General features: G+C 32.5%; 1 protein-coding gene across 1 annotated transcript in view; it reads right to left on the reverse strand.

The window, feature by feature from the left end:
* LOC123696639 (toll-like receptor 6) overlaps positions 1-14,465 on the reverse strand; it is a 119,610-nt gene extending 105,145 nt beyond the window's left edge. The window contains exon 1 of the mRNA XM_045642961.1: positions 10,161-14,465. Within this exon, the coding sequence (XP_045498917.1) occupies positions 10,178-14,029 (3,852 nt within the window). The 5' untranslated portion in view covers positions 14,030-14,465 and the 3' untranslated portion in view covers positions 10,161-10,177. The remainder of the gene's footprint in view (positions 1-10,160) is intronic.
* Between the last annotated feature and the right edge of the window lie 12,090 nt (positions 14,466-26,555).

Genomic DNA, 26,555 nt, shown 5'->3' on the forward strand with positions numbered 1-26,555 from the left:
AAGCAACACTCATAAGATTTATTAAAATATGCTCAATATATTATACACAATTAATAGCTTGAGCCAACGCAAAAACGTTTTAAATACCGGTTTTAGATTACTATTGGAAAGCTATTAATTAACTAATGAAACTGTGTTAGCATCTTTAATATTATCTTTATACTTTAAACATGAGATAAATTATTAATATAGTATTGATCTTTGATATTAACCTTAAAAGTTTAATTCAATAGTAAGTACCTATCTATTAAAGATTATAGACTAATGTTTAATAAAAGTAATGACAATTAAATTACGTAAGATGTGAAGAAGATTAATAATCTATTATTAATTATTATTTATTGGTTATTAATCTACAGATTGTTGTATGTTATATACGATTTCACACTAAATCTATTAAATTTTAATAGTACTTTTATTAACTTTGTGAATGGTTTGGTTGATCATGACATTGCTCTGTTCAAAATCTCTCCTCACGACATCTTTTTATATTCTTCCGTGATTTAAAGTCTGTAGTTTGAAGTCTCTTAATCAAAATACTGTTAAAATTCTTACAAATTTACCCAGATACTATAACCATACAGAGTATGACCACAGTATAACTGATGTAACGATATCAACAAATGAAACCGAGTCAGTTGCTATGACGCAGCTGAGACAAACCATTTCTCTAGCTTAATTACTTTAGGTGGAAATAAAAAAGTTGAAATGGAATCGTGGGTTCTTTTGTGAGACCATGAAACAAAGTTTTATTATTTTACTTTTTACAGCTCGCTACAAACTCGATGAATTAAACGCTAAATGATACTTTGGGTAGACTCCATGCTTTATGGTTATTTTATTAAAGTCAGTCAAGGGCCATGAATCGCAGTAAAATAGATTCGTGTTTTAGTTGGAAGAGCTTTATGAGGAGTACAATGTTGTTGTCGATAAATATGGTGAGTTATATAAAAACCTAGTTTACCGCACGCGGCTTCGCCCGCTTTATCTAAAACCTAATAAATTATAAACTAAAACCTCCTTCCTCTTGAATCACTCTATCTATTAAAAAAAACTGCATCGTTGCGTAGTTTTAAAGATTTAAGCATACAAAGGGACATAGGGACAGAGAAAGCGACTTTGTTTTATACTATGTAGTGATATTGAAAGTCAATGTATAAAACAACTGTACAAAGATAATATTATACACTAAAGGTAAAGTTTATATATTATTGGTATTACATAAGAGCTTTAATTTATTATAATATTATGTAGTTATATTATTTGTTTGTCAGACTATCTTATCTCACTCACTCATAAACTGTGTTGAATAATATAATATGTATAAAAAAATTGGAACAATGAGCAAATTTGAAGCCCACGCGATCTTAGCAGTGGAAAGCTAGTAAGCTAGTACCCATAAATAAAACCAATTACGAACAGTGATACATGATTATAACACAAAGGCTTAACTCTTTAAAAACGACCGACCACTAAATCATATTATAACGGCATCTGTAATGTTAGACAATAATTTATATGAGAGCGATTTCAAACAATTACTTTTGAATATATCGGACGTAGCAATTGTTGTAAGCTTGAGCAATAATGGTCCACATTCAGCGTCTATACGATAATTAAATCTAACCATAGGTTATAGAGGAAACACAATTTATGATGACATAGAAATTTACTTGACACATACAGTTAAATGTCGTTAACACTGTTAGTATGAGGGATCACTTATTTGTTAGCGTATTATAAAACTTTATTTGTTGGGTCTTTGCTTAAAAAAGGCAAGTTACGTTTTCTTTTCTAACGCAAGGAGTGTATACTTTCGTACGACTCAAAAGATCTAAAGCAAACCGTTTTATATCAATAGTCTAACTAAATTTAAACTTCAAATAACTTTAATAAAAAACATAAATGTCTCAAATATGATTTCTAGAGCATTCACGATATATATATAATTTTAATGCCGTTTTGATGAGCCCCCAACGATTATTGTTGTTAAATGCCACATAAATACGTTCGCGGGTTCTGTATGTGTAATAAAAATTTAATATTAACGTGATATGTTACCGGAAGATGCGTCATTAGTAGCTGTAAATTTTACAAATTAGTGGCGTATGACAAACTAAAATTAATGAATTTTTGGTCCCATCGGGGCGTTTTTTATCGCCCGGTGGGTCTAATGATTAAGCACATGTCAGCGTATAGCTTCTGAATCGTCTATTTCAGTTTTGAGGTTATTGTACCGATTTTGAAGGAATGTATGGTTAACTCGAACAATTTTGTGAAGCCAAAGATGTCTTTAAATCTATTTCGTGACACTTTAGGAACGTTATTTCTGATTAATTAATTATCGAAGTATGATAGTTGAAAAGAAATAAGATCACAATTCAGTGAGGTAATAAAGATATTCAATTACATTGAGCCCGGTGGGTATTCAAGTAAAATTGCGATATATTTTCCTGTCTTTTCGATTTCATTTGATTCATTGAATGACTGTAATTACAAGATCCACGTGGATACTTAATATACAATAAAAATCTCAGAAATTGTTTTCATAAAACATCTTCGTTAATTTACATTCATCATAGCGACATCATTATCATAATAATCCTACTACTAAAAATAATATTATGAATGCGAAAGTTTGTGAGGATGGATGTTTTGTTACTCTTTCACGATAAAACTAATGAACCGATTACAATTAAATTAAGCACACATATAGAGGGTAACTTGGATTTACACATAGGATAGGTTATATCCCGAAAATCCCACGGGAACGGGAACTATGCTGGTTTTCTTTGAAAACGCGGGCGAAGCCTCGGGTGGAAAGTACTACGTTACGTGATAAGGATACCATCGATATTCCCTGATATCATTAAAAAGATAGGTGTAAAATACCAAGAATTCCAATATTGAAGTTTGAAAATATGAAGCGTAACTAATAACTATTTTGATTAAATCAAACATTTTGCTCAAAACAAGTGATGTAGAAATACTGGGTATGGATGTACTACTCGATGCCCGAGGGGCGCGCTTTTTGATTAAATTTTCATAACCCAGCTTAAGCACAGTCTGATTGTACTTAAATTACGACGGCTTCTTCAATATTTAATTAATGTTACCTTTGTTAAAAAGTGTAAAAAGTTCCATGGGTTAGATATTCATGGACTTTTATGGGAGTCTGTTATGGAATTTTTAATTTGATGTCGAGCAATTCGGTTGATTACGCGTAATTTTGATTAATAATGGAAACAACAAAAACGCATTTGAGTACTAATCACGCGTACTAAACGCGTACTAGATACGCATTTGAGAGCTAATCAAAATTGTAATTTTGATTAGCCTTAAGGAAAATAGGAATATTTAATAATTAAAATAAAATATTAAATTTGAAATTTTCTGGTGTCTTATTTCGTTCTAGTGTCCTAGATTTTAATTTATCTAGAAAACAACATCTAAAAACCATTTTGGTTTCATATCAAAGGCATCAAAATAAATATAGAACATAACTGGAACAAATTCTGTTAGAAGACTGAATCGCCCGAATTTATAATCTTGTTACTCTTAAAATAATAATTTATTCACGAATAAACAGCGTAACAGACACGTTGGATAATTGGATTGTATTTAATAAAACAAGATATTTTAATTAGCATTTATAATTTAATACGACCATTGTTTATTGCTAAAAGATTTATAATCTAAAGGATTAATGGTATATAGTTGGTAAGAAATAAACCTATTTTAATGATGCCGGAATATGGCTATTTAAAGTTTCCTAAAATTCCAATCCTACATTCTTCGGTAGGGTTATAGAGTGATTAAGAGAGGGCGTAAAAGGACGCATAAATGGAGTCATATAATGCTTAATTAGAATAGAGACTATATTTTAAAAGAGACATCCATAAAAGTAAATAGAATTTTAAGTGTCCCTTTGTTTATATGCATAATAAACTTCAAAATTCATCATTAAATTTTGATGAGTCTTATTGGCTGCTGTTGTTCGAAAGAAACTTTGATTTTATAAAATAGCTATAAATCGTGGCATTAAAACCCTGATAATATAATCTAGCCAACGTATTGCATTAAGAAATATGATGTCTATGTAGAATTTACTTGATAAATAGTAGGGTTCGTATATACTCAGAGTATGTGAGTATGTCAATGATTGGTAAATTCTTTGTGGCGGCCAGCTTAGCGACGGCATAGACGACGGATGTGCGCTCAGTTTTTATCTAAATTCGAATTATTGGTGACCCCACATCTTCATATATTAATTATGTGTATGTAAAATAATAATAAGAATACGTTAACTATTCTAAACATCTGTACGTGAAGTAAAATAAATGCTATTTACAGGTATTTAATCGTTTCAATGAACATGCAGTCACGATGCTGCTGCCTAATTGTAATGTAATCCTCAGATTGCCTCTGCGTGTTCGACAACATTCTTTGTCCTGATTTAGACTGTTTATTTTTACCGCTCCAACAACAAATTCGATTTGAACCCAAATACAGTACTGTAAATAGAATCGTGTACGTATAGATGCGTTTCAATGATTCTCTATTACAAACAAATATTTTCGAGACCAACGGTGCATGTGATTAAGGGATGGGACATTATCTGTGTCGCTTTTGTCCCCGATTGTCCTTGTTTTGCGGTCTGTGGTCGGAATTCTTGATGTTAATAACTCGATATTAACCCTTATGCCGCGAGCTATAAAGTCTCAAACTCGAGAACGTAATAAAACATTTGTATTGAGTTACGCAAACCCAATACCGTTGCCTAGACGAAAGCTGATCTCTTTTGGTGACATCTCCAGTGTACGTAAAGGCTTATCGAATGACAATACGCATTTTTTCATATAATGTTTGTATTTAGAGGACGGTATTCACTCGGTATTGCTTTGAGACTAGGATGCTATTAAATTGCGCATACGTCCTTTGTCGTGCCATATGGCATTTTCCACCAGATGGGTTCTTTGTTGAGCCTCCCGTTTTAAATAAGCTAATGTATTTAAGGACATTTTAATCAGTATTCAATACGATTATAGAGGTTGATGGATTTCAAAGAAATTTTCCGTCGTATTTGTATGTGCTTCAAAATATTAAGAAGAAATGGATAACGCAGTTTTGTGTTTATATAAGAATTGTATAGCTCATTGCGTCTAAAATTTGCAAAAATTTATTCGAGTATTACTGCTGTCTAATACTACACATTTTTTATGTTAGAAATTTTGTTTGATCGTAGTTGTAATGAGCAAAATACCACATTTACAAGGAACTTTAACTTTGATTCAATGCTAAACAATCTAAGAAATACGAACGTATTTTTCAGCAAAAATTTTTGGTATGTTACATAGGTACACATTATTATTTATTTTTCAATTCTAAACATGAACTAGGTGTATTGTATGTAAGTGAAATTTTCGATACAATAAATACCTAAGCCTTAGATATTATAATTCTCCGTTGAAAGAGGTGGATTTCACAATTCATAGTGCTTCTAAGCTAGTTTTTATAGTTCGAAAATTTCAGTTTCATACCGCCTGATTAAAAAACTTATATCGTTGTAATTTGAGACCTTCGGGATCGAACATTTACCAGTGAATAATTAATTTAAACCAGGTCAGACGTCTTACTAGTGCCTTTAAGACGTTGGTTTAAAAACTAGGGCTTAATATAAGGCTTAGTAGGTACACACATTTATAGTCGTAGCTTTAATTAAAGTAACAGGATATAATATTATGATCCGTAGGGTTTAAAGAAAAATAAGTATGTACCTACCTGTTAAAAGAAACCGAAATATTTGTTTATACACTCACCGGCACGGAATCTTGGCCACTGCAAATTTTTGCGTAAAATAACACTATTTATTTTCTACTACAAAATTCAATAAAAATTTTATCAAAACTAGTTTCTTTAATGCTTTTACTAACTTTTAGTAATAATTGGAAGTTTATAAGAAGTACTACCGCGTAGATATTAATTAAACAAGAATTTCCGCTTTTCCTGTGAAATTTAAATTATTTCTTAAAAAATGCACAAAAATTAGAAATAACGTTTCCATAAAAAAAATTTGAACCTTTTAATATAGGGTGTTTCCTTCTCTTGCCTTAAATAATGTTTGCATCCAGTCTGGCATACTCTAGAAGACATTTTTGATGTCCACTTGAGCTATAGTGTACCAAACGGCCCCAGCTGTATTTCTAAGCTCATCTTACATTGGTGCTGGGTTGGAATCGAACTTTATGTTTCTTATAAGCATGTCACAGGTGTGTTCTATTGGATTAAGATCCGAGCTACGAGCTGGACACTCCAATTTTTCAATAATAACCCCTTGAAGGTACTCTTATACGCATCGTACGACACGCGGACGTGCGTTATAGTGTATTAGTAGCAAATTTTCTTCACTGATAAACCTGTAATAGGGCTGAACATGTTCCTGGAGAATTTCCTCAATATACCTGATCAAATTTAAGCCATTATCTACGATAACTAACTCCGTGCGAGCATCAGAACTTATACCTCCCCATACCATTATTGACCCTCTATGAATAATCGCAATTTGAGTGTGGTGATGGGTGAAAACCTCTCTTTTCGTGTCCTCTATACTGACTCTTGGCTATCAGAAGCTCGTAAAGTGCCTTAGCAGTCATCTGTGAACACTTCACGAACGCACTGGACGTGGGTCCAGTTTTCATGTTCTCGTGCAAAACGAAGACGTGCTTCTCTGTGATATATGAGGAGTTCTGGTCGGCGTGCTGGTCTGCAAACCTTCAAATTAACTTCCTTCATTAGTCTTCTCACCGATTGCTCACTCACATTTATTATCCTGGTGTTTTAAAGCCGTTGGCGTATCTCAAAAACTGTCAGAAAGCCATTTCTGAGTATCTCTTGAACAATAAAGGGGTCTTCTCGAGCTGATATGCACCTCACGCCTTCATTTTCTGGTCTGCACGTGTAGCTGCCAGTCTCCTGGTATCTCCTCCATGCACAGTGCATCGCTGAACGTGGTATGTACTGTACATTAGGTACTTTATGTTGCGGCAGTCATTGGTCTAACATTGTGATGGCCTGAGCATGTTGTTCAGATTTTAACGGCATTTTTTATTGTTTGTTATGATCATTGACTACAGTACAACAATAACAATATCTTAAAACGGCATAAACGATATCGAAAAAAGTTTAAAACGAACAATTAGTAACTTCGGCTTAACCGCACAAAACACAAATTTCGAGAAACTCTTAAAAAGTGGTAAAAGATTATTCTTAAACTTAATGATTTCTTACCATAAAATTAAACAAATAATATTTTAACATATCTGCATACAAAAAAATCGTGAAAAACACTCCAAACTTTTTTTATCGCCAAATTTGTAAGTGGCCAAGATTCCGTGCCGGTGAGTGTATATCTATTGCATATATAGTATTTTTGTTACTGGAGTCAAAATTTTGATCGAATAAAAATGTTTTTCATCGTTCTTTCAATTATTATCTACCCATATCAGATACCATATTACACAATATAAGCACTTTCGTATAACAATTTAATTAGATTTTATTATATTTGAAAATATCGAAATTTAATAACATATTTGGAAAAGCTTGTTATTTATGGTTGATGAAAATTAATATGAATTCACATAGGTACAATAAAACGATATGTTCAAAACTCATTAACTATGCTCATTCACAATCTACCTCATCAAAATGAAAAACAATTAGTAAGAAAGATCCACCAAACGTCCAAAGATATTCCAAATAGCGCACCAACTCGGAATGCTATCTCTAATCTCACCCAACCGAGAATATTCACCTAACAAGTTGGAAACAATTTTAATCGACCGACAACTGTTTATCTCGATATCCACGTTTATACATGCGAGAAACATAAATACGGTGCCTATCTGATAAAATCATGTGACACATCGTCCCCTGACTTCGGCCTCGTAAAAACAAGTTTTCCCATTATTTCTATGCTGACCCGACTGTCGTTTTGATAAGGGTAACGCATATAACCGATGTTGATTTCAGTTTGATTTGCCCGAACCAGATAATGGGATTTTCATTTAGATCAGTATGTAGGCTAGGGTGATAATTATGACGCTATTAAAATAGCACCTTTAACGTAAAATGCAGTTTAAATTGAAAGGAAATTCTGTCGCATACGTCTCCATCTTTCAGAGGTTGAGCGTTATAAAATGGACGTTATTACGTATGCGTATTAAAAATATTCTCGACTTATTTAATACTAGCTGTTGCCCGCAGCTTTGCTTGCGTGGAAAAGATAAATTTTCATGGTATAAGTTCCCTTTAGGGGATGAATTTTATAAAATCCTTTCTTAGGGGACGCCTACGTTATGACATCTAACTGCATGTCAAATTTCAGCCCGATACGTCCAGTGGTTTGGGCTGTGCCTTGATAGATCACTATATCAGTCACCTTTGAGTTTTATATATACAGATTCTTGATCTGTTTATGTATTTATAAAACTTTTAAACCTATTTGATGATTATATAGTTCATAATTTAATTGATGTCTTTAAAATGTAATAAATGCAGTAATGATAGAATGAATTAAATAATAAGTAGGGACGTTTTAACTTTATTTGAAATAATAAGTAATTGCTTCGCAGTATCGATATAAAGTTAGCCACTCTCTAGCAGAAGTTTAAAATTCAGACTGCGTTCAAAGCGTAATCTTTTAAACAAGTTGGGGACTGAATTTGTCTTTTCGTGCCAAATATTTGAGGTCGTGCAAATGAATGTACCTACAAGAGTGCTTACTGCTTATGTTTGTAATTTAAATTTGAAGTGTAGTTATAGACCTTAGATAGGAAGTAATAGGAAGTAATCCTTAGGTAGGATATGGCAGTATTGACATCAATTTAATTTTTTAATTGATTAGACTTTTTTATCCCTTCTCTTATATTTTAATAGAGTTCTAAGTTATTTGTTTAAGTTTCAAAGATTAAAATATATTTTAGAAAATTCATTCACTAATTTCATATATATGAAAAGTGTTTTTTTTTTTAAAGAAAAAGTTATTTTAAATCATATATTCCATATTGTAGAGGTTATTAATCGACATTGAAAATGTATGAAAAAACTCAATTAAACATATCTCATGTATTCTGACCTATTTTGATAGCTGTCAAAAATAAATGAGATAATAATCAAGTTTTGTAAAAGTCGATAATTAAGCTTATTAATATTATAAATTTTCAACTAGAATATTTTATTCGTTCTCATAGACAAATCGATAGTTTATGTCTTCATTTGAGCAAATCGTGAGTGCCATTATCACTTTGCCTGCGGCGAAATGATTTCAAATGACTTCTTGGCTAAATTGGTTTTTCGTTAAAAATTGCTCATGTCAAAAATAATTTAAATTTTAATAATTTTTAGTCTCCAAATGTGTTTCTATTAATTTATTTCATGATTTATTTAAATTTATTAAAGATACCTACTTAATAAAAATATAATGACCTTTCTGGTGCTTTGAATTATTATTTGTGTTATGTGTAGAGTTTAGTCAGTATCTAAATCTCACATTGAACAAGTGAAATGATCTTTACGGTCTGTAAATATACATGATACGATTTTCTTTCTTATTCATATATCTACTTATGAATATCTAGTGAATATTAAGGTAATGTAGGTAGTAAGGTTATGACCTCTATAAAATTCAGTATCTCTACCAAACAAAAATCATTCTATCAATTTTGAAACATGTTTAAAAATGCAACGGAAGAGAAATAAAACAAAAGCAAATAAAATTCATAATGTTTATATTTTCATGTTTTCTTTTATAATATTCATCCAATTTTTTACAAAATATACACATAAATCATAATGTAGGTAGTTATTTACAGTCTTTTGTGAACAGGTAATATTTAACAAAATTATATAATATTTTAAATGCGTATATACATAATAAGTTTTAAACTTTGGCATTTAATAATTTAATAGACTGGAACGTGGTTACACGCGTAATTTGTACTATTTACAATACTCAAACTTATAAATTACTATCGCAGTTAGGAAATCAATCCATGAAGTGTCAATGTACAAACCTAAACATAAATGCATGTCTTAATCTAGAGCTTAACATAATTATCACTGTTTCGGACTAAATACGCTTAAGCGTTGCAGTTAGTTACCTGCGTTGGAGCATACGCTACGCCCACAACTGCGCGTGCGGCGGTATTCGGTGGGGGTGCGGGTCGCGCGCGTGCACGCTCGTGGACACGGCCAGCCGGTCGGCCAGCCCGTCCGCCAGCAAGGGCGGCAGCTTGCCCGGTGGCGGGGGCGGAGGCGGCGCCGGCGCCCTCCCGGCCCCCACCGGCGACACTGACGCGTAAATGTTCACCGTCGACCGGTGATACTGACACTTCCGCAAGTCCGGCATCGCGAACCTCAACTTTTGCCAAAACTGTCTATCCCCCCACTCGATGCACGTATTCGCTTTCAAACACAACCGTAACTCGGGATCGATGTCTCTATTCGGTAAATCACCTAACAATATTATTATCAGTCTTCTACGTCTCTCTTTTAATACTTCGTGCAACGCCGTTTTGAATTCGAATCTACACCACTCGTTATTAATAAAGTTTTTAGATAACACTATGATTGTTCGTTTGGAAGATTCAACGGCTTCTATTATTGTATCAGCCACGTAGGCCGAAGCGTTGAAGTCCCGATAATGTAGACACAAACGGAAGCTTGGGTCCGTAGATTCCAATCCAGGTGCAAGCATTTGAGCTACGAAAGCTTCGTCTTTCACGCTATAACTTATGTAGGCGTCAAATAGCCTGTCTTTATCAGCTTCATCATCGAAGGCCGTGCTTTTATAGCACATGCGGAATCCGCAATGATAGTAAATCCACACTCTAAGCTCACGTCTCCAGTAAAACACGCCGCATATGAGGACAGAGCTTATCACAAATACGCACAGCGATATTAGAAGTAATGGCAGGTAATCATTTATCACTTGATTCTCTATTATAGATGAAACTCCACCAACATGACTTGTACAAATTGTCGAGTTAAAATCTGTCATATGCGGCCCAACAGCATTCGTTAAATTGTCAAAAATGCATGTTATTTTATCTGCATCTTCAACTTTGCCTAGGTTACTTTTAAACCAACTTCTAAATTTATGTATATATTGGCAATCGCAAGACCAAGGATTGCGTGAAAGACTTATCTCAACCAAATATGGATTCATCGTGAATTGCCACACGGCGAAGCTATAAATGTTGTTTCCCTCGAGCCGTAAAACCTCTAAATACATAAGTCCTATGAACGTTCTATTATCGATATAATGTATTTTATTGTCTTGGAGATGCAATTCACGTAAATTTTCAAGAGGCGATAATTCAAATCCTAACAACTCTTTAATATTGTTCTTTTCTAAATGCAACACAGTCAAGCGTTTTAGTCCACTAAATGTATTATTATACAACGCGTCGATGTTTGAGTTATTCGCGTACAATATTTTTAAATTTTTACGTCCAATGAAGGCGTGACTTGTTAAACTACCAAAGTTATTACCATCTAAATACAGTTCTGTAGCGTCCATAGGAATACTGCTGGGTATTTCGGCATACCCAGCTGCCGAACAGTCCACTATATTAGCCGACCACGGTTGGTCGTGATAACACGTACAGTTCGATGGGCACGTCATTTCACAATCACAAGCGTCGAAATCACAACAATGACACAATGTAAAACAGTGCGTTTTATATGTACACAAAAACTGAGATGACTCCGCTTCTACGAGCGGTATATAGGTCCTTTCACGATTATATAACAATTTACAATAAATACTTTCCAAGTCCATCACTCTAGGGTGTTGCCGAAGATGATCTAGTTTATTTATACGTTGAAGCCACTCCATAGTACAGTCACACTGAAAGGGATTTCCACCGATATAAAATTCGGGCAAAGGCCTCCCCGGATCAACTGGAGTTAAGCGAAGCGCATTGAGATCCATACTAGTGATCTGATTTGCATACAAATCGACTCTCGTTAAATTGGTTTTTCCGACAAAAGTTTGGGCTTCAACTTGTGTAATTTGATTATCGTTCAAGAAAAGAAGCTCAACACTGCTGGGAATAGAGTATGTAAATATCTTCGTCATTTTGTTGAAGCTTACGTCGAGAGTTTGTAATCGTAACTCTTTATCTATGCGATAGTTATTTCCCAATTCTTTGATGTTATTGCTGTGGAGATCTAACCACTGTAGTCCCGTGGGTATAACAGAGTAATCAAACCAGTCTATTTTGTTATCTGACACGTTCAACCACAACAGAGAAGGTATATTTACGAACAGGCCTTGGATGTCTGTGAGTTGGTTCGCATCTAATCTAATCGCCTGTAAATTTTTTAATGACTCAAATGCGCTCATGTCAATATGTCTCAATTTATTTCTTGCTAAATTCAAAATTTGCAAAGACGGCAAGTCTGTGAATACGTCTTTGCTAATATTTTCTAATTTATTTCCAATAAGACGTAATCCGTATACATTATGAAGACCAACAAAGCCCGATTCTTCCAGAGATGTTATCTGATTTTCGCCGAGATCGAGTGTCCTCAATAAACGCATATTTCTGAGCGCTATGGGCACTTTTTTCAAGCGGTTGCCGTTTAAATTTAGATCTTGTAATGATGATGTATTACGGAATGCTTCTGGATGCAACTCTTCGAGGCGGTTATTATCAATTGATAGTAAAGATAATACATAAAGTCCATTCAAAGCGTAGGCATCGATATGAGTAATTTTGTTATAAGATAAAATTAAAGTGTGCAAATTATTCATTGGTGCAAATGTGTCGGCGGCAATATTCTCCAACATATTGTGTTGTATATTTAAAATCTGCAGTGTGTATAAATCTTTAAAGATTTTGGGTTCAAGCTTCGTCAATCTGTTGTTAGATAAGTTTAGTAGCACCATTCTAATAAGACCGGCGAAAGTATTTTCATTTATCCAAGTGCTTGTAAGATGGTTATTTGATAAATCCAATGCTAACAATTGGTCAAGGTTAGCAAACAAAATAGGTGAAAGCACACTGATTGAATTATTCTGTAAGTATATTTCTTTTATCACTGGTCTACAATCTTTAAATAAGTCTTGTGGGAGAGCAACAATTTTATTGTTTGAGAGGTCTATAATTTGTAACTGTTTTAAGCCTGATAGGGCCTTGTCAGCAACCATTGAAATCTCGTTATCATGTATGTGTAATTCTTTTAGCCTTCGTAGGGCGTGGAAACCATTTTCTGGCATCAGCACAAAATGATTGTTTGATGCATCCAAGACTTCTATGTCCAACGAGCACGAGGCATGTGGCATTGATGCAGATGGTGGTGGTCCCTCATGATCACTAATTAAAGCTTGATGCATTGCTCTCTCTCTAAACCCCAAATCGCTGACATCCTGAAGTCTATTCGAGGAAACGTTTAAATAAACTAAATTAGTGAGAGGGCAGAATAAATTTTCAGGAAACGACCAGATGTTGTTAAAACTTAGGTCTAATTTCTCTAACTGTCGTACCGCAGTAAAACTTTCAGACGCAATCTCCAAGCTCATGGCGGCCCACTCAGTATTTTTCGTTCGTATCGTTAAATTTCGAAGATCTCTTAAACCGGAGAGAACACCGGGTGGCCATCTTCCAATTTTACAGTTGTCCAAAATAAGCTCACGTAGTTTCACTAAATGGGCGAAACTGCGATCGTCCAAAGAGCTTTTGTACATCATTTCTTCGTTGCACTCTATTCTTAGCGATGTTGTATGCTCAGAAGGAATAACACTGAAGTTTGTAGTGTCGAACTCACTATTAATCGTTCGTAACTTACACGTAAGAGATACTTCATGTGCATCATTGGGGCCTTTAAGCCACCACTGACAATCATCGGGAGCTTCATATTTCAGTGGTAATGAGCTCTGATCAGCGACATTGAGTGCCACAACAAATAGAAATGTGATTTGGCTGATGAATGAATTCTTGAAAGACATTTCTTGAATAGCCATCGTGAACAAAATCAAACATCAAGATAGAAGAAAATCAAGACACAGAAAGCTTAGTGTCATGTTTTTTCCGTCGGCATTCGTTTGCTGTGTCCCCTTGCCGGATGTGAAGTATCCATCAATTTATAAATCAATTCCGTTTTAATTTAATACGTAGTCCTTGTAATTGCACTGGAGCACATTTTCTTACTAGTAAGATTCACACATTCCATAAGTTTCTAACGTTCAGTATTTTCACTAAGTCCACAATAACTTCTAATACGTATTATTTGAAATAAAACTGTAAATAACTGTTCGTTTTAATCGTGGTGTAGTATTGATTGAGTTTCGTTGTTATAAGACGAGTTTGATATTTGTTATTGAAGTACGTATTCATAATCGTGTTTTCACAAATCGCTCGCGTTAAGACACAGCATCGAGTGGCACGACCGTTCCTCAACGCCGCGTGGAGTCAACTGAATGCTCGTAGACACCAGAGGCATTGCAGTCGTTGAGTATACGCTCCGGGGGAGAGGCGCGGGGTGAGGGTGGGATGAGCCGAGTGGTGGCGAGCGTTCACGAGAACTTATTACAATAAATTATTTTTTACTGAGCTTTGAGAGATCGGCTGTGCGAAACCGCGCTTTGAATGAATGTAGACATCAGCTGCTAGAAGCGGTGACGAAAAGTGTTAAAAATTAGTACAGCTTTTGTAAGTTTTGTCGTGATTTTTAATTATTATAATAAAGACCTAATTACATAAATTTACTTTTATGGTAGGCAACCAGTTTACTCGTGTTTTGTATGTATTTAACACCATATATTTATGTAAAATGCTGTACCTATTATTGTGTTTATATAATATAATATTGTGTATTTGATTCTAGGTAAACAGTATCAACATTTAATGGATTTATTTAATTATCTTATAAGGAATGTTCTTTGAATAAAAGTAATGCGTATGAAATCTAAAAAACGAAGTAGGTACCTAAGTAATATTATTTTACAAATACATTGGAATATTTTAATCGTCCATTCCGTAACATAAAAAACTCCTAAACGTGACGTTTTAAGTAATAAGATTGTGAATAAATCCTGTAAAGCATTTCATTTCCATTAGACATTTTAAAAGGAATCCAAACGAATTATAACAGATGCACGGCACCATGAAAGTAACAAAGGACCTAACGCTTTTACCTCAAGGAAAGTGAGATTAAAAATCAACCCTTTTATACTATAAATGGCGAAATTAAAAAGCAACTATGGTATAAAAGTATTAAAGGCTTAAGGTAACAAAAGATCTGTTCACGGTCTACGGACCACACTGGCAGCCAGGAAATCATTTTAATCCTTTTAGTTAAGTTGACTATGAAGACAGATTTTACTCGGCATCCGTGTTTTTCTAACTTCTTATTTGATATAAGGCTTTCAACTGTGTCAATAAGGATTTGGTATTAACCTTCCTTTGGGCTTATATTGAGCACTGTAAAAACATAATATAAATCGGATATTAGGACATAATATAAGACGCATGACGCATCCAGCCGCCAGCGTCTTGTATTTGATTTAATTTAAATTTAATGTGATTAAATTAATTACCAAAATAATAGCAAGTAAAAAAAGTCAACAACCAAAACATAGTAGTATGTTATTGCACTAGCATAATGTTATGGCCTTAAGTATTTATTATCCGTTTAACATAATATATAATTTTCTCTAATAAATGTCTGAAATGTTTGGTTCGATACAGTATGTTTGTGTTATCAATTTAAAACCAGTTACAAGTCCAAAAGTAGATAACATACATAATATTGTATTAATTTGTTTCATTAGATATCGATAATATTATAATGAGCGTGAATTTTATACATATTATTATCACTCAATTATACATAAAAGTATATTTTTATACGAAATTAATAGCTACAGATGAAATTTTGTGAACATTCTTTTTTAGTAGAGAAACCTATAAAAATTATAATAATTAGAAAAAAAAAAACAGATTTCTGTTTTATTATTATGGTATGATATCACACTTATAGTGTGTTTAGTTTTTATGGTCTTCTTAAATTACAGCAGTTTCTAAAAACTCTATTGAAATAGACTATTTTTATTTTTTACATTATAATTGTGATAGTTATGTTAATTTGAAAGGGATCATTTGCCAGGGTTTTAAACTAAAATTTTAATATATCTTACAAATCTGTGGTTAAATAATTAAACCTACTGCTTACCTAAACCATTTAAGTTTTCAATTACCTATTTTTAATTTTTCAACAATGTAGAGTCACGTAATGCTAGGTACTACATTGCGAGATCTATCTAATAATAAAACCATGAATAAAATCTTTATAATTTTAATTTTAATAGATAATTCTTACGTATACATATTTTCTGTCCTCATAGTCATTAATATATCACTTTTATAATATCTGAAAATATTCAACTTGAATTACTGCTGCTTACTAAACCATATAAGTTTTCAATTACCTATTTTTAAATTTTCAACAATGTTAATTCGAACAACAACAATTCGAAAATTGTTAACAAAATTATTTTGCTAAATTTCTCTTCAACGATTGTTCTTGATTTAAGTCGTTCCAAAGCACATTTATTACACCGACTTAAGTGTTAAAGCTATTACGTTGAAGTGTTTTACTTATCATACTGTCAGCTGTAAAAATGAAAAATGATGGATATTTTCCTCGACTCTGTCTTGAGGCTATCTTTACTCTTAGTTCAGGATACATCGCCCATTTTTGCAAGTGACTACTATCAAGCTGATTTTCCGTTTGTAGCTTTATTTTGATGAGACACCGAATAATTTCGTGTACGAAACTCTCGATTGTGGTAGCTAACAGAGATAACAAGGATACAATTTTTTGATTTGATGGTTCTCAAATATTTATTACGCAATTTGTAGGACAATATTATGTCTGTTGAATTATATAAACATTAACTAAGTGAAAACAAAAAAATCAGCTTGTTAGTAATCATTTATGATGACCTCGTTATCGATACACTTTGGAAAGGGGGACTCTTTGAACCAACCATAGATTTTGTAGGACCAATATTTTTTCGAATAATTTAGGTAATTATTTTGAGATTGAACAAAAAAAAAATTCAGTTAGTAATAAATATTTGAGAACCATCAAATCAAAAATTTTTATCCTTGTTATCTCTGTTAGTTACCACAATCGAGACTTTCGTACACGAAATTATTGGGCGTCTCATCAAAATAAAGCTACAAACGGAAAATTAGCTTGATAGCAGTCACTTGCAAAAATGGGCGATGTATCCTGAACTATCTATTATGGGTATATTGCAATCCGATGAGTGATAAATATGTATTGTCTTGTTAAATTGAAAGTTGATTTTTACCATATTTTGCTTTTTTCGAAGTCAAATCAATTTTGTATTCATTTGATTTTATTTTTAGAAGTGGAGCAATCGTTTATACTACTTGTTGATATTATCTAACGATTATTGTGTATGTAGTAATATTTTCACTTTGTGATTATGCATAATTATTATTTCGGTTCCTACAGTAAAATTGTAGATACAATTTGGACAAGACGTTTTGTAAGACGAAAATTCGAATGTAAAATATTAAACGCAATCTCAGTACCGAAGCATTCTCTATTTCCAGTAATATATACACAAAAAAGAATAACATAGTAGTATATCATATAATATTAATAGACACTTAAAAGGAAGCTCGGTAAAATATATTCACCCCATGTGTTTCAAAGATAGGCGATACAAACGGGATAACATGCGAAAACTTGTTTGCATAGAAATTACATTTTACTATGTTAAGATAAACTATACATAGATTCACGGTAAAGTATCTAAAACTAGCTGTGCCCCGCGGTTTTACCAGCATTGCTAAGTTCCTCGCGTGATAATATATAGCATATAGCTTTCTTCAATAAATGGGCTATCTAACACTGAAATAATTTTTCAAATCGGACGCGTAGTTCCTGAGATGCGCGAGTTCAAACAAACTCTTCAGCTTTATAATATTAGTAGATATAGATACATTTTCCCACACATAAATAAACGTAATCCTAACTTTTTTTTTAAAGGAAGGAAACGCACAAATATGCTTCCGTCTCAGGCTTTATTAATGTGTTGACAGTCACAGCCACCAAATTATATTTTTGGCTATAACAATAACCGAAACCGACGAAGGGTAAATATGCCATTCAGAATTCCATATTTTCACAAAACCGTATAAAATCACAAAATATGAACCGTGAATCACTAAATTAATATCCTTGAAATCCAATAATCGCAATTAACTTCTAGCGATATATCCGTCTCTGTCGCACTTTCGAAATTTTTGTATTATCTTCTCGGATCTGGAATTTTTTTAAGGTTATGTGACAGGGGTTGGCTAGCAATATTTCACAAGTTCACCCACGCTCAGGTAGCCAACATTATCACTATAGGCGTTGTTCATAGTTTAAAAAGGTGGCTAAAAAATGTTCGGAAGGATGGGAGTCGCTGACGTTACTATTTTTTTGTTTTTAGTTCGCTTTTGTTTATAGCGTCTATTGTATTAAAAAGTAGACAAAGAACATTTTTATAATTATATTCCGTGGAGGAAATTAATTCAGTGATGATGTAATTTCTTCTTCACTTTGTAATTCACACATGCTAAACACAATTAACTTTATAGGTATACAAACGTTTTTGTGACAATTAATTGTAATTTTTTACTGTATTTCATTCATGTTACAAAGCCTTGCTATGTTATATGTAAATTATAATAATATGTTAATTGAAAAAAATTTGATATTCCAGATACAGCTAAAATACCTCAGAATCTCCTCCACACTTTTACCCTAAATAAAAATAAACCCAAATCATCTCCACAGATTTCTCTAGCCGATAATTCATCCTATGGCCCTATAAAAAACTAGCGGCTCAGTCGTAGAGTCTCAGAAAAAAGCAGCGAACAAAAATATTAATCTCGGAAAAGATAAAGAGCTATTTTGTTGGCGATCCTTTCTGCGATACGCGCGCTTTTGTGCCAATTATAAAACGATATAAATTTATAAATTTATAAAACGATATTCATTTTTTATTGACAGCCATGGGCCAGCGATAGGTGGGAATTTGTGAACAGAAACAAAGTTTTATTTATATTGATCTGGAGTTATGGGATTTTTGGCGTTTTAGTTCTTTTTGGTATTGAATTTTGTGGATGGTGGGAATCAAAATTATTCCGTTGTACCCGAAAATTGTGAAAATGAATACCTATATGTGCGTATACATATATACTTACGTTAGTTACTCTTTAACGCAAAAACCACATAATATCGCATTTTAATGAAACTTTGCAGTGATGTACTTTATGTATCAGAATAACGTACATGGTATATTATAAATATACGCTTTTGCACCCGGCTCCATCGGCGGGTGAAACTGCGCAGCACAGCTAGTTATATATAAATGTTTAATACAACTGTATTGCATACCTAGAAAATTATATTACTATTATAATAATATTACTATTTGATGGGAAAATATGAATAATAATAGGTACCACTAATAATTGATATCTAATACCTACTGCATCTGGTTTACAAATATTTGAATCAAGTTTATAATGCGTAAAGAGAGGCATTTATCTCGCCTTGTCACATTAAGGATATTTCTTATAAAAAGGGTAAGAAAACGGATGGGTCATTTAATATAAAGCTCATCACCAAAGCTGATTAAAATCAACAGGATCTGAAAATGGTTGTCAGGGATGATAAAATATTATACCCTTAGTGATATCGTAAAGACATCAGTTTGGAAATGTTTGGTTAAACAAAAAAAAGTTTTACTTAAAGTTAGATTTTCCAGAATACCTACAAAATATATTTTTGTCAGAATAACGACATGATAATACACATGGTGCTTACTTCTTTTTATCTTTCAGTTATATTTATTTATTTAATATTTATTAAATACTCTACATTATTATATTATTATTTACACATTTACCTACAGAACAATAGAAGAAAAACGTCACACTCCGATTATCAAGTGTAAAATCTTCTTTTTGAGAAATAAATGTCTTAAACCGTAAAATCGAACGTAAAAGTCACAACGAACATTAAAACACAATAATATAAACGTTAACGAGATTCCTTTAAAAAACTGTTAAAATAAGTAAATAATTGGAAGGATACTTAAGGCTATATCACGACGAGGCAATTATTTAGCCTTCACTCTAACTCTTTACTAATAGGCACACCAACCTTTTCAACAAGCCGCGGGTAGGGTAAGGCTGTTTCTACATTGGAGTTTTTAATATTATATTTCTGGTTTATAAATTATTTTGTGTATTGAGAAATGGATAAGTGATAATTGTTTGAATTTATTTTATTATTGTGTAATACGGTCGGGAGACGGGGAGTCTTTAATTACCGCTGAATTGATTATTTTTCTCATTAAAGAAATGCCGGGGCAAGTTTAACTTTTGCGTTAAAATGCCGATTTGTATATTTTTGAAAAAATGCACGATATTCGTTTATTTTTAATATGAGTTTAATTTCAATGGTTATCATAAGTTTTCTGCAACAACAAGAAACATTAAGGGGACGAAATAAACATATAAATTTAAACATTAATATTTTAATTAATACTCCAGAATGTTCCAGTATAAACTAGTCCTAACTGTTCACCGCATGGTTCCTCCACCGGCTTGGTGTAGGCAAATTATACTAGTCTCAGCGGGACACAAGCGTTTGACGCGATATATCGAATTTCTCTCAGTCACTAAACGATTTATATCGATATTTATAAATGACTCTTAACTGTATTCTATTTTGTAGAATACATGATGGGTAATTGAATTGTTGTTATGCATTTTATGTCGTATGTCGTATGGCTGTTTAGGAAATCTAATTTAGTCAAATAGTAGTTTGTAGATGCATGTTTGTTTGTTATAAATTTATACCAAATAAGTGCTGAATTAATTTATAAGAAATAACTAGAATCGACTAATTATTTTTATTCTTCTCGCTCTCCACGATTACAGTTTATATGTACACTAGATTTCCACCCGCGGCTTCGCCCGCGTTTGCAAAGGAAAACCCGCATGGTTCCCGTTCCCGTGGGATTTCCGGGATAAAAACTATGTGTTAATCCAAGTTACCCTCTATATGTGTGCTAAATTTCATTGTAATCGGTTCAGTAGTTTTTACGTGAAAGAGTAACAAACATCCATACATCCATACATCCATACAAACTTTCGCATTTATAATATTAGTAGGATAAATGGATATTATTTATGCAAACTTTTAAAACAACTAAAACATTGGATACGCGTCATTATCAAAACTTAGCATCAATAACAGACCGTATTCACAACTCAAATGAAGATAAAGGTGCTATAGATGTTCTAAACTGGTCAGAAAATGGAACTTCTGACCAACTCAAATAACGCAGAACTTGCGGCATCCCGTCAGACATTGATCCCAATATCTAATTTGTTCTTTGACTTTGTTTGAAACTTGTTAAAATTACAAAAGGCAGGTAAATGGCTGAAATCAATCTTGCGTGAGATGATCCCGTTTGAGATAGAGACTTCAGCCGACAGATTTAATTAGCATTACAAGATTACGGATTCCCAAATTTGAATGTCCAGTTTTTGAATTTGCTCTAAGAAAGGACTGCACCTTTTGTTATAATCCCATTTGGATTAATGAAGTGAATGGTAGTAGAAGCGCAAATAACGTTTCTTTTTGATTAAGTGACGTTTAAATTATTACGCAGTTCAATCTAATACGTACCATTTTTTGAATTTGAATTTGAATTGTTAAAAATTATATGTATGGGTGATGAGTTTCGATAAAATTAAGTTAAAGTTCGGTGAAATTAAGTTGAAACGGAAAGAAAGTGACTTGGTAGAGTCGTGTAGCGTCTCTACAAAGTTACTTTTTTCCCGACTGCATTATACTTGTCAGATACACACTATAATATAAAAGCCTATATGATATCACAATTTTTAGCTAATTTTGCGAAAATTGCCAAAAACACCGCCCATCTATAGCGCGCCGTGCCAGGCTCGGTTATTCTAGCTGGCATACTGGGTAATTTGCCAGCGAACTCTGCCAAATACTACTTTTACTAATCCAGCTTTGTCCCTGTCTATGTCCGGGCATAAATCTTCGTACGGTATCCCATCCTGTTTTCGACATATCGGTTGATTTCTGAGTATTTTATTGGTTTAGCTATTTAATTATCTATGTATTTAACAAGAAATAAAATGAATTTCTAATCTTGATAATAACTGCTAATATTTCTATCGTAGAATAATGTTCAAATTACAAAATATTTTAATTGAATTGCGTCATATAAGTAATATGAAAGAAACCTGTTGATGACAAAATATTTGAAATTAAAGTTTTGTGAAATCATTCCTAATTCATAGAAAAACTGCAATCGTGTCTGAAGACTTGGAATTAGATAGACGAAAAAATAATCACATGATCTACGTCAAATATAATAATAATATTATTGTCAGTTAGGGCTTGTAGTCATGAGCGTTTTAGAGCTTTGTAAAATATGTAGTGTAACATCTATTAAAATAATTATAAATTCGTAATTTACGTTATTTATTCTTAGTTGAAAGTTTTGTAAAATCCAAAATTTTATAATACATAATTCTGAATATTTATCATCGTAATAATTTAACGTAGCCTATTTAATTATTCTAGCATAACAATGACTATAAAAAAGTTTTATTCTTAAATATTTTATTGTGAGCCTTTAAGTTTAACGTCTCTGTGTGTGTATATGTATCAAACCTATATCTTTCACCACGCACTGTGTGCACTTCGCCTTATACTTTGGACATGTGCTGTGTGTACTCAGCCTTGGTATTAAAAGCGACGGCCATCTCAGTGTGTACAATCATACACTTATAACTAGCTTTATAAATTAAGTAAGTAAGTAACTTCGCAGACATTTTCGCTTTTCTCTCATTGACAAATCGTTGACTTTTATTCATCTTTATTGGAACCTTTTTAATGGTAAGTAAAAAATATTAAAGGGCAATACTCCTAAGAATCGAGAATTTTTATAATAATGTTTAGAGTTCACTGAATGCGTAAAATTGTCTTGGAGATTGATTTTATCAATTTGATTGATTAAGATTCTAAAGGAACCTTTGGCTGACAATAAAATTATAAGTAATTCAATTATTCAAAATTGCCATTATTTCATTTTCGTTTAACTTTATTTAAAAATTTTAAATATACTATATGCATAATATTGGAGAAGATAATGTACTTAGGTTGAATTATTATGTCAATAAATATAAAAAAAAAATATCGATCTAACAATATACAGTATACTTAACTTCTTAATATGCGTATTGAGAACATGAAATTATGAACACGAACTTATTACAAATTCAAGAATATATTTTGTACTTTAAGATTATCAAAAATATAACCTAACAATAAAACAATATTTTAGTATACATATTATGTTATGTTTGCAACAGTTTTGATAATAATATGGGTATATATTATGAGAATTAAATCTATACTAATAATATAAAGCAGAAGAGTTTGTTTATTTGAATGCGCTAATCTCAGGAACTACTGGTCCGATCTGAGAAATTCTTTTGGTGTTAGATAGCCCAATTATCAAGGAAGGCATATAACATTACGCTAAGATCAATAGGAGCGGAGGAATGCGGGTAAAACTGCGGGGGACACGGACAGCTAGTAAAGAAAATAAAATAAATAGCCTTTTATTTTGTACTATACATTTTTTGTACGATATTATTATGCCAATGAGAATTGAGAATGTATATTAGGATTAAAAAGCTTGTAACATCTTCCTATAACAAAGGTACCATTTCGTAACCTATTAATCTGTATGTAAATAGTGATGAATTATTCTTAAACAATATTACCTATTATCTATGTAAATAGTGATGGATTTCAAATTATTCTTAAACAATATTACTTCACTAGATATTTTACATGTTATACACTATTATATTATGTATTTTACAAAAACGTTTGGCGGATATAATAATATATAAAGCATTATTCTGCCTAAAAAATAAAACACACAAATACTGACTGTCCATCGACTTACCCATATTTGCCAGTTAATAAGCAATTTAATATTAGTCTTCATTTAATTGAATATTAAATAAGCAATAAATTTTACTAAATTCCGTATAAAATTTGCAACTCTACGTAAAACTGGGATATATTAACACATGATTCATTGTATTCATAAACCAACAGAAATTTAAACAGTCGTTAAATACGATACAGATCTTTCTAATTTTCTTAATGTTTCAAGAGATCGGTATCTGGAGTTAGCGAGCTATATGGAAGTTATTTCAAAGGATATTAACAGAGACTTCTTGATAAATTGATAACATCTCAAGTTGTAAAATATTAATGTACCTATATATAATAATGTAAGAGGTCGGTCATATAAAATTCAATTATGTTAATGTGTTAAATTTCGTGATATTGGAGTTTTTTATTGATCTAATGTTGCTGCTGTGTGTTTTTATACTGCGGTAATTATTTAATCATATTCGATTTGTCTTTAAATAGACTTTTGACAGAAGATTATGGTTTAACACAAAGAGCTAGCGCGCAAGAGAAACTTTTGTCTCTCCCATCAACTCTATGGACTAGTAAGAAAGTGCGCGCACGTAGCGACGCAACTTCCCATAGAGTTGATGGGAGAGACAAAATAGTTGCAGAGACAATAGTTGCTCTTGCGCGCTAGCTCACGAAAATTTGATAAAAGTTTCCGTTAAATAATAAAGTGTGATGTCCTTGTTAACAAATTACTTCGTTTTTCTGGAGTGGTAGTTTGATAAATCTTCGGCAGGTCAGTATTAAAAACACAATTTTAATATCATATAACAGCTTTGAAATACAAAAATAATGTGTGGTATATGCGCATACTGAGAAAACTGAAAAAGTGGGAACAATGTAAAAAAGTAGAAGTCCATTCTATACAATATTTACGTTCTAACATTTTTTATTTCAACTATTTTTATGTAATTAACGCATCAGCAGTATTTAGACACAAATAGTTGTAATATGGGCTGAAGATGATGATGATGAAACTAACGAAATCAAGGTTGAGTTTTAAATTTGCATCTACATAGTTATTGAATCATCGACTAAAATCTCAACACACTCATTAACAACTTTAATTATGTCCAATACAATTGTGTCCAATACTAGGTCCAACCTACCGCTAGCGTAGGACACGTCTTAATTAACTGAGAGGCAAGTTATCTAGCTACCGAAGAAAATATTTCATCAATCATATTGCAATTGATTGATAATGTTACGTGAATTACTGATTGAGCTGCCAGATCATCTCGATTTATTTACATGTGTTTGTGTAACTTGTTGATGGTCAACGGTAAAATGTTTTGTTGTTGGAATGGTGTGGAGTCGCTTGAATGTTAGAATAATTATTTTGATTAGTAAATAAATGTTTTGTTGGAGGCTATTTGCTGATTATATTGTGACTTGGTAAGTAAGAGAATATAGAAATGATTGTGAAGTAATAGTTTCAGATTTTTTAAAGCTTTGTGCGAATACATTTTACTTTATATTGTTTTGAGTTACTACCAACTTTTATTTATTTAAACACTTTATTGTGCCACAAATTAAACTTTAATTAATTCAAGGATCATGATTAATTACAATGGCTCAAAATATCATTTAAATTACATTTATAATATAGGGTTAAATAATATATAACTTAATTAAAGTGTCTGATAATTTTTTTTTATGAAAATGCAATTTACAGGAGTTAAAAATTTTAATAAATCTGGTAAATTTATAAAAATAAGTACTAAAACCAACTCTATAGATCCCACTGTTCCAATAAAAGATAGACTAACGAACCGTCCGGTGTGATTGAAAATCATCGAGTGTCCTAGTCGGAAGCCACCATAAATCATACACCAGTAGTCCATACGTCAATAAAGTCGATTTAGCGATAACTCGGACACGATCACAGATTATAAATAGTAGCTGGTATGGGATTATTTCAATATAGGTATCTTCAAGTATTTTTATTTAATTGATACTACCAGGATAAGCACTCCCGTCGCATAAGATCATCTTCAAGATGATGAACTATTTACTTATAGCCCGTAAGTGAACGGACGACCTTCCTGAAGTAAAACGAGAATCAGGACATTTTTAAGGATGTTTAGGAATATTTTGTTGAATATTTTACCTACATTTTTTGTACACTTGATTCTCAAATCTTTATCAAAAAGACTTATCTAGTTCTTTCGAGATGCTCATGATCGGAGAGAGTAAATGTTTACAATCTATATATATAAAACTCAAAGGTGACTGATATAGTGATCTATCAACGCACAGCCCAAACCACTGGACGTATCGGGCTGAAATTTGGCATGAAGGTAGATGTCATAACGTAGGCGTCCCCTAAGAAAGGATTTCCCGAAATTCTTGCGGGAACGGGGAAAAACGGGGATGCACGTAGAAAGTCGTGGGCGGAAGCTAGTATCAAA

The sequence above is a fragment of the Colias croceus genome, chromosome 13 (genome assembly GCF_905220415.1).
Source record: "Colias croceus chromosome 13, ilColCroc2.1".
Classification (NCBI taxonomy): domain Eukaryota; kingdom Metazoa; phylum Arthropoda; class Insecta; order Lepidoptera; family Pieridae; genus Colias; species Colias croceus.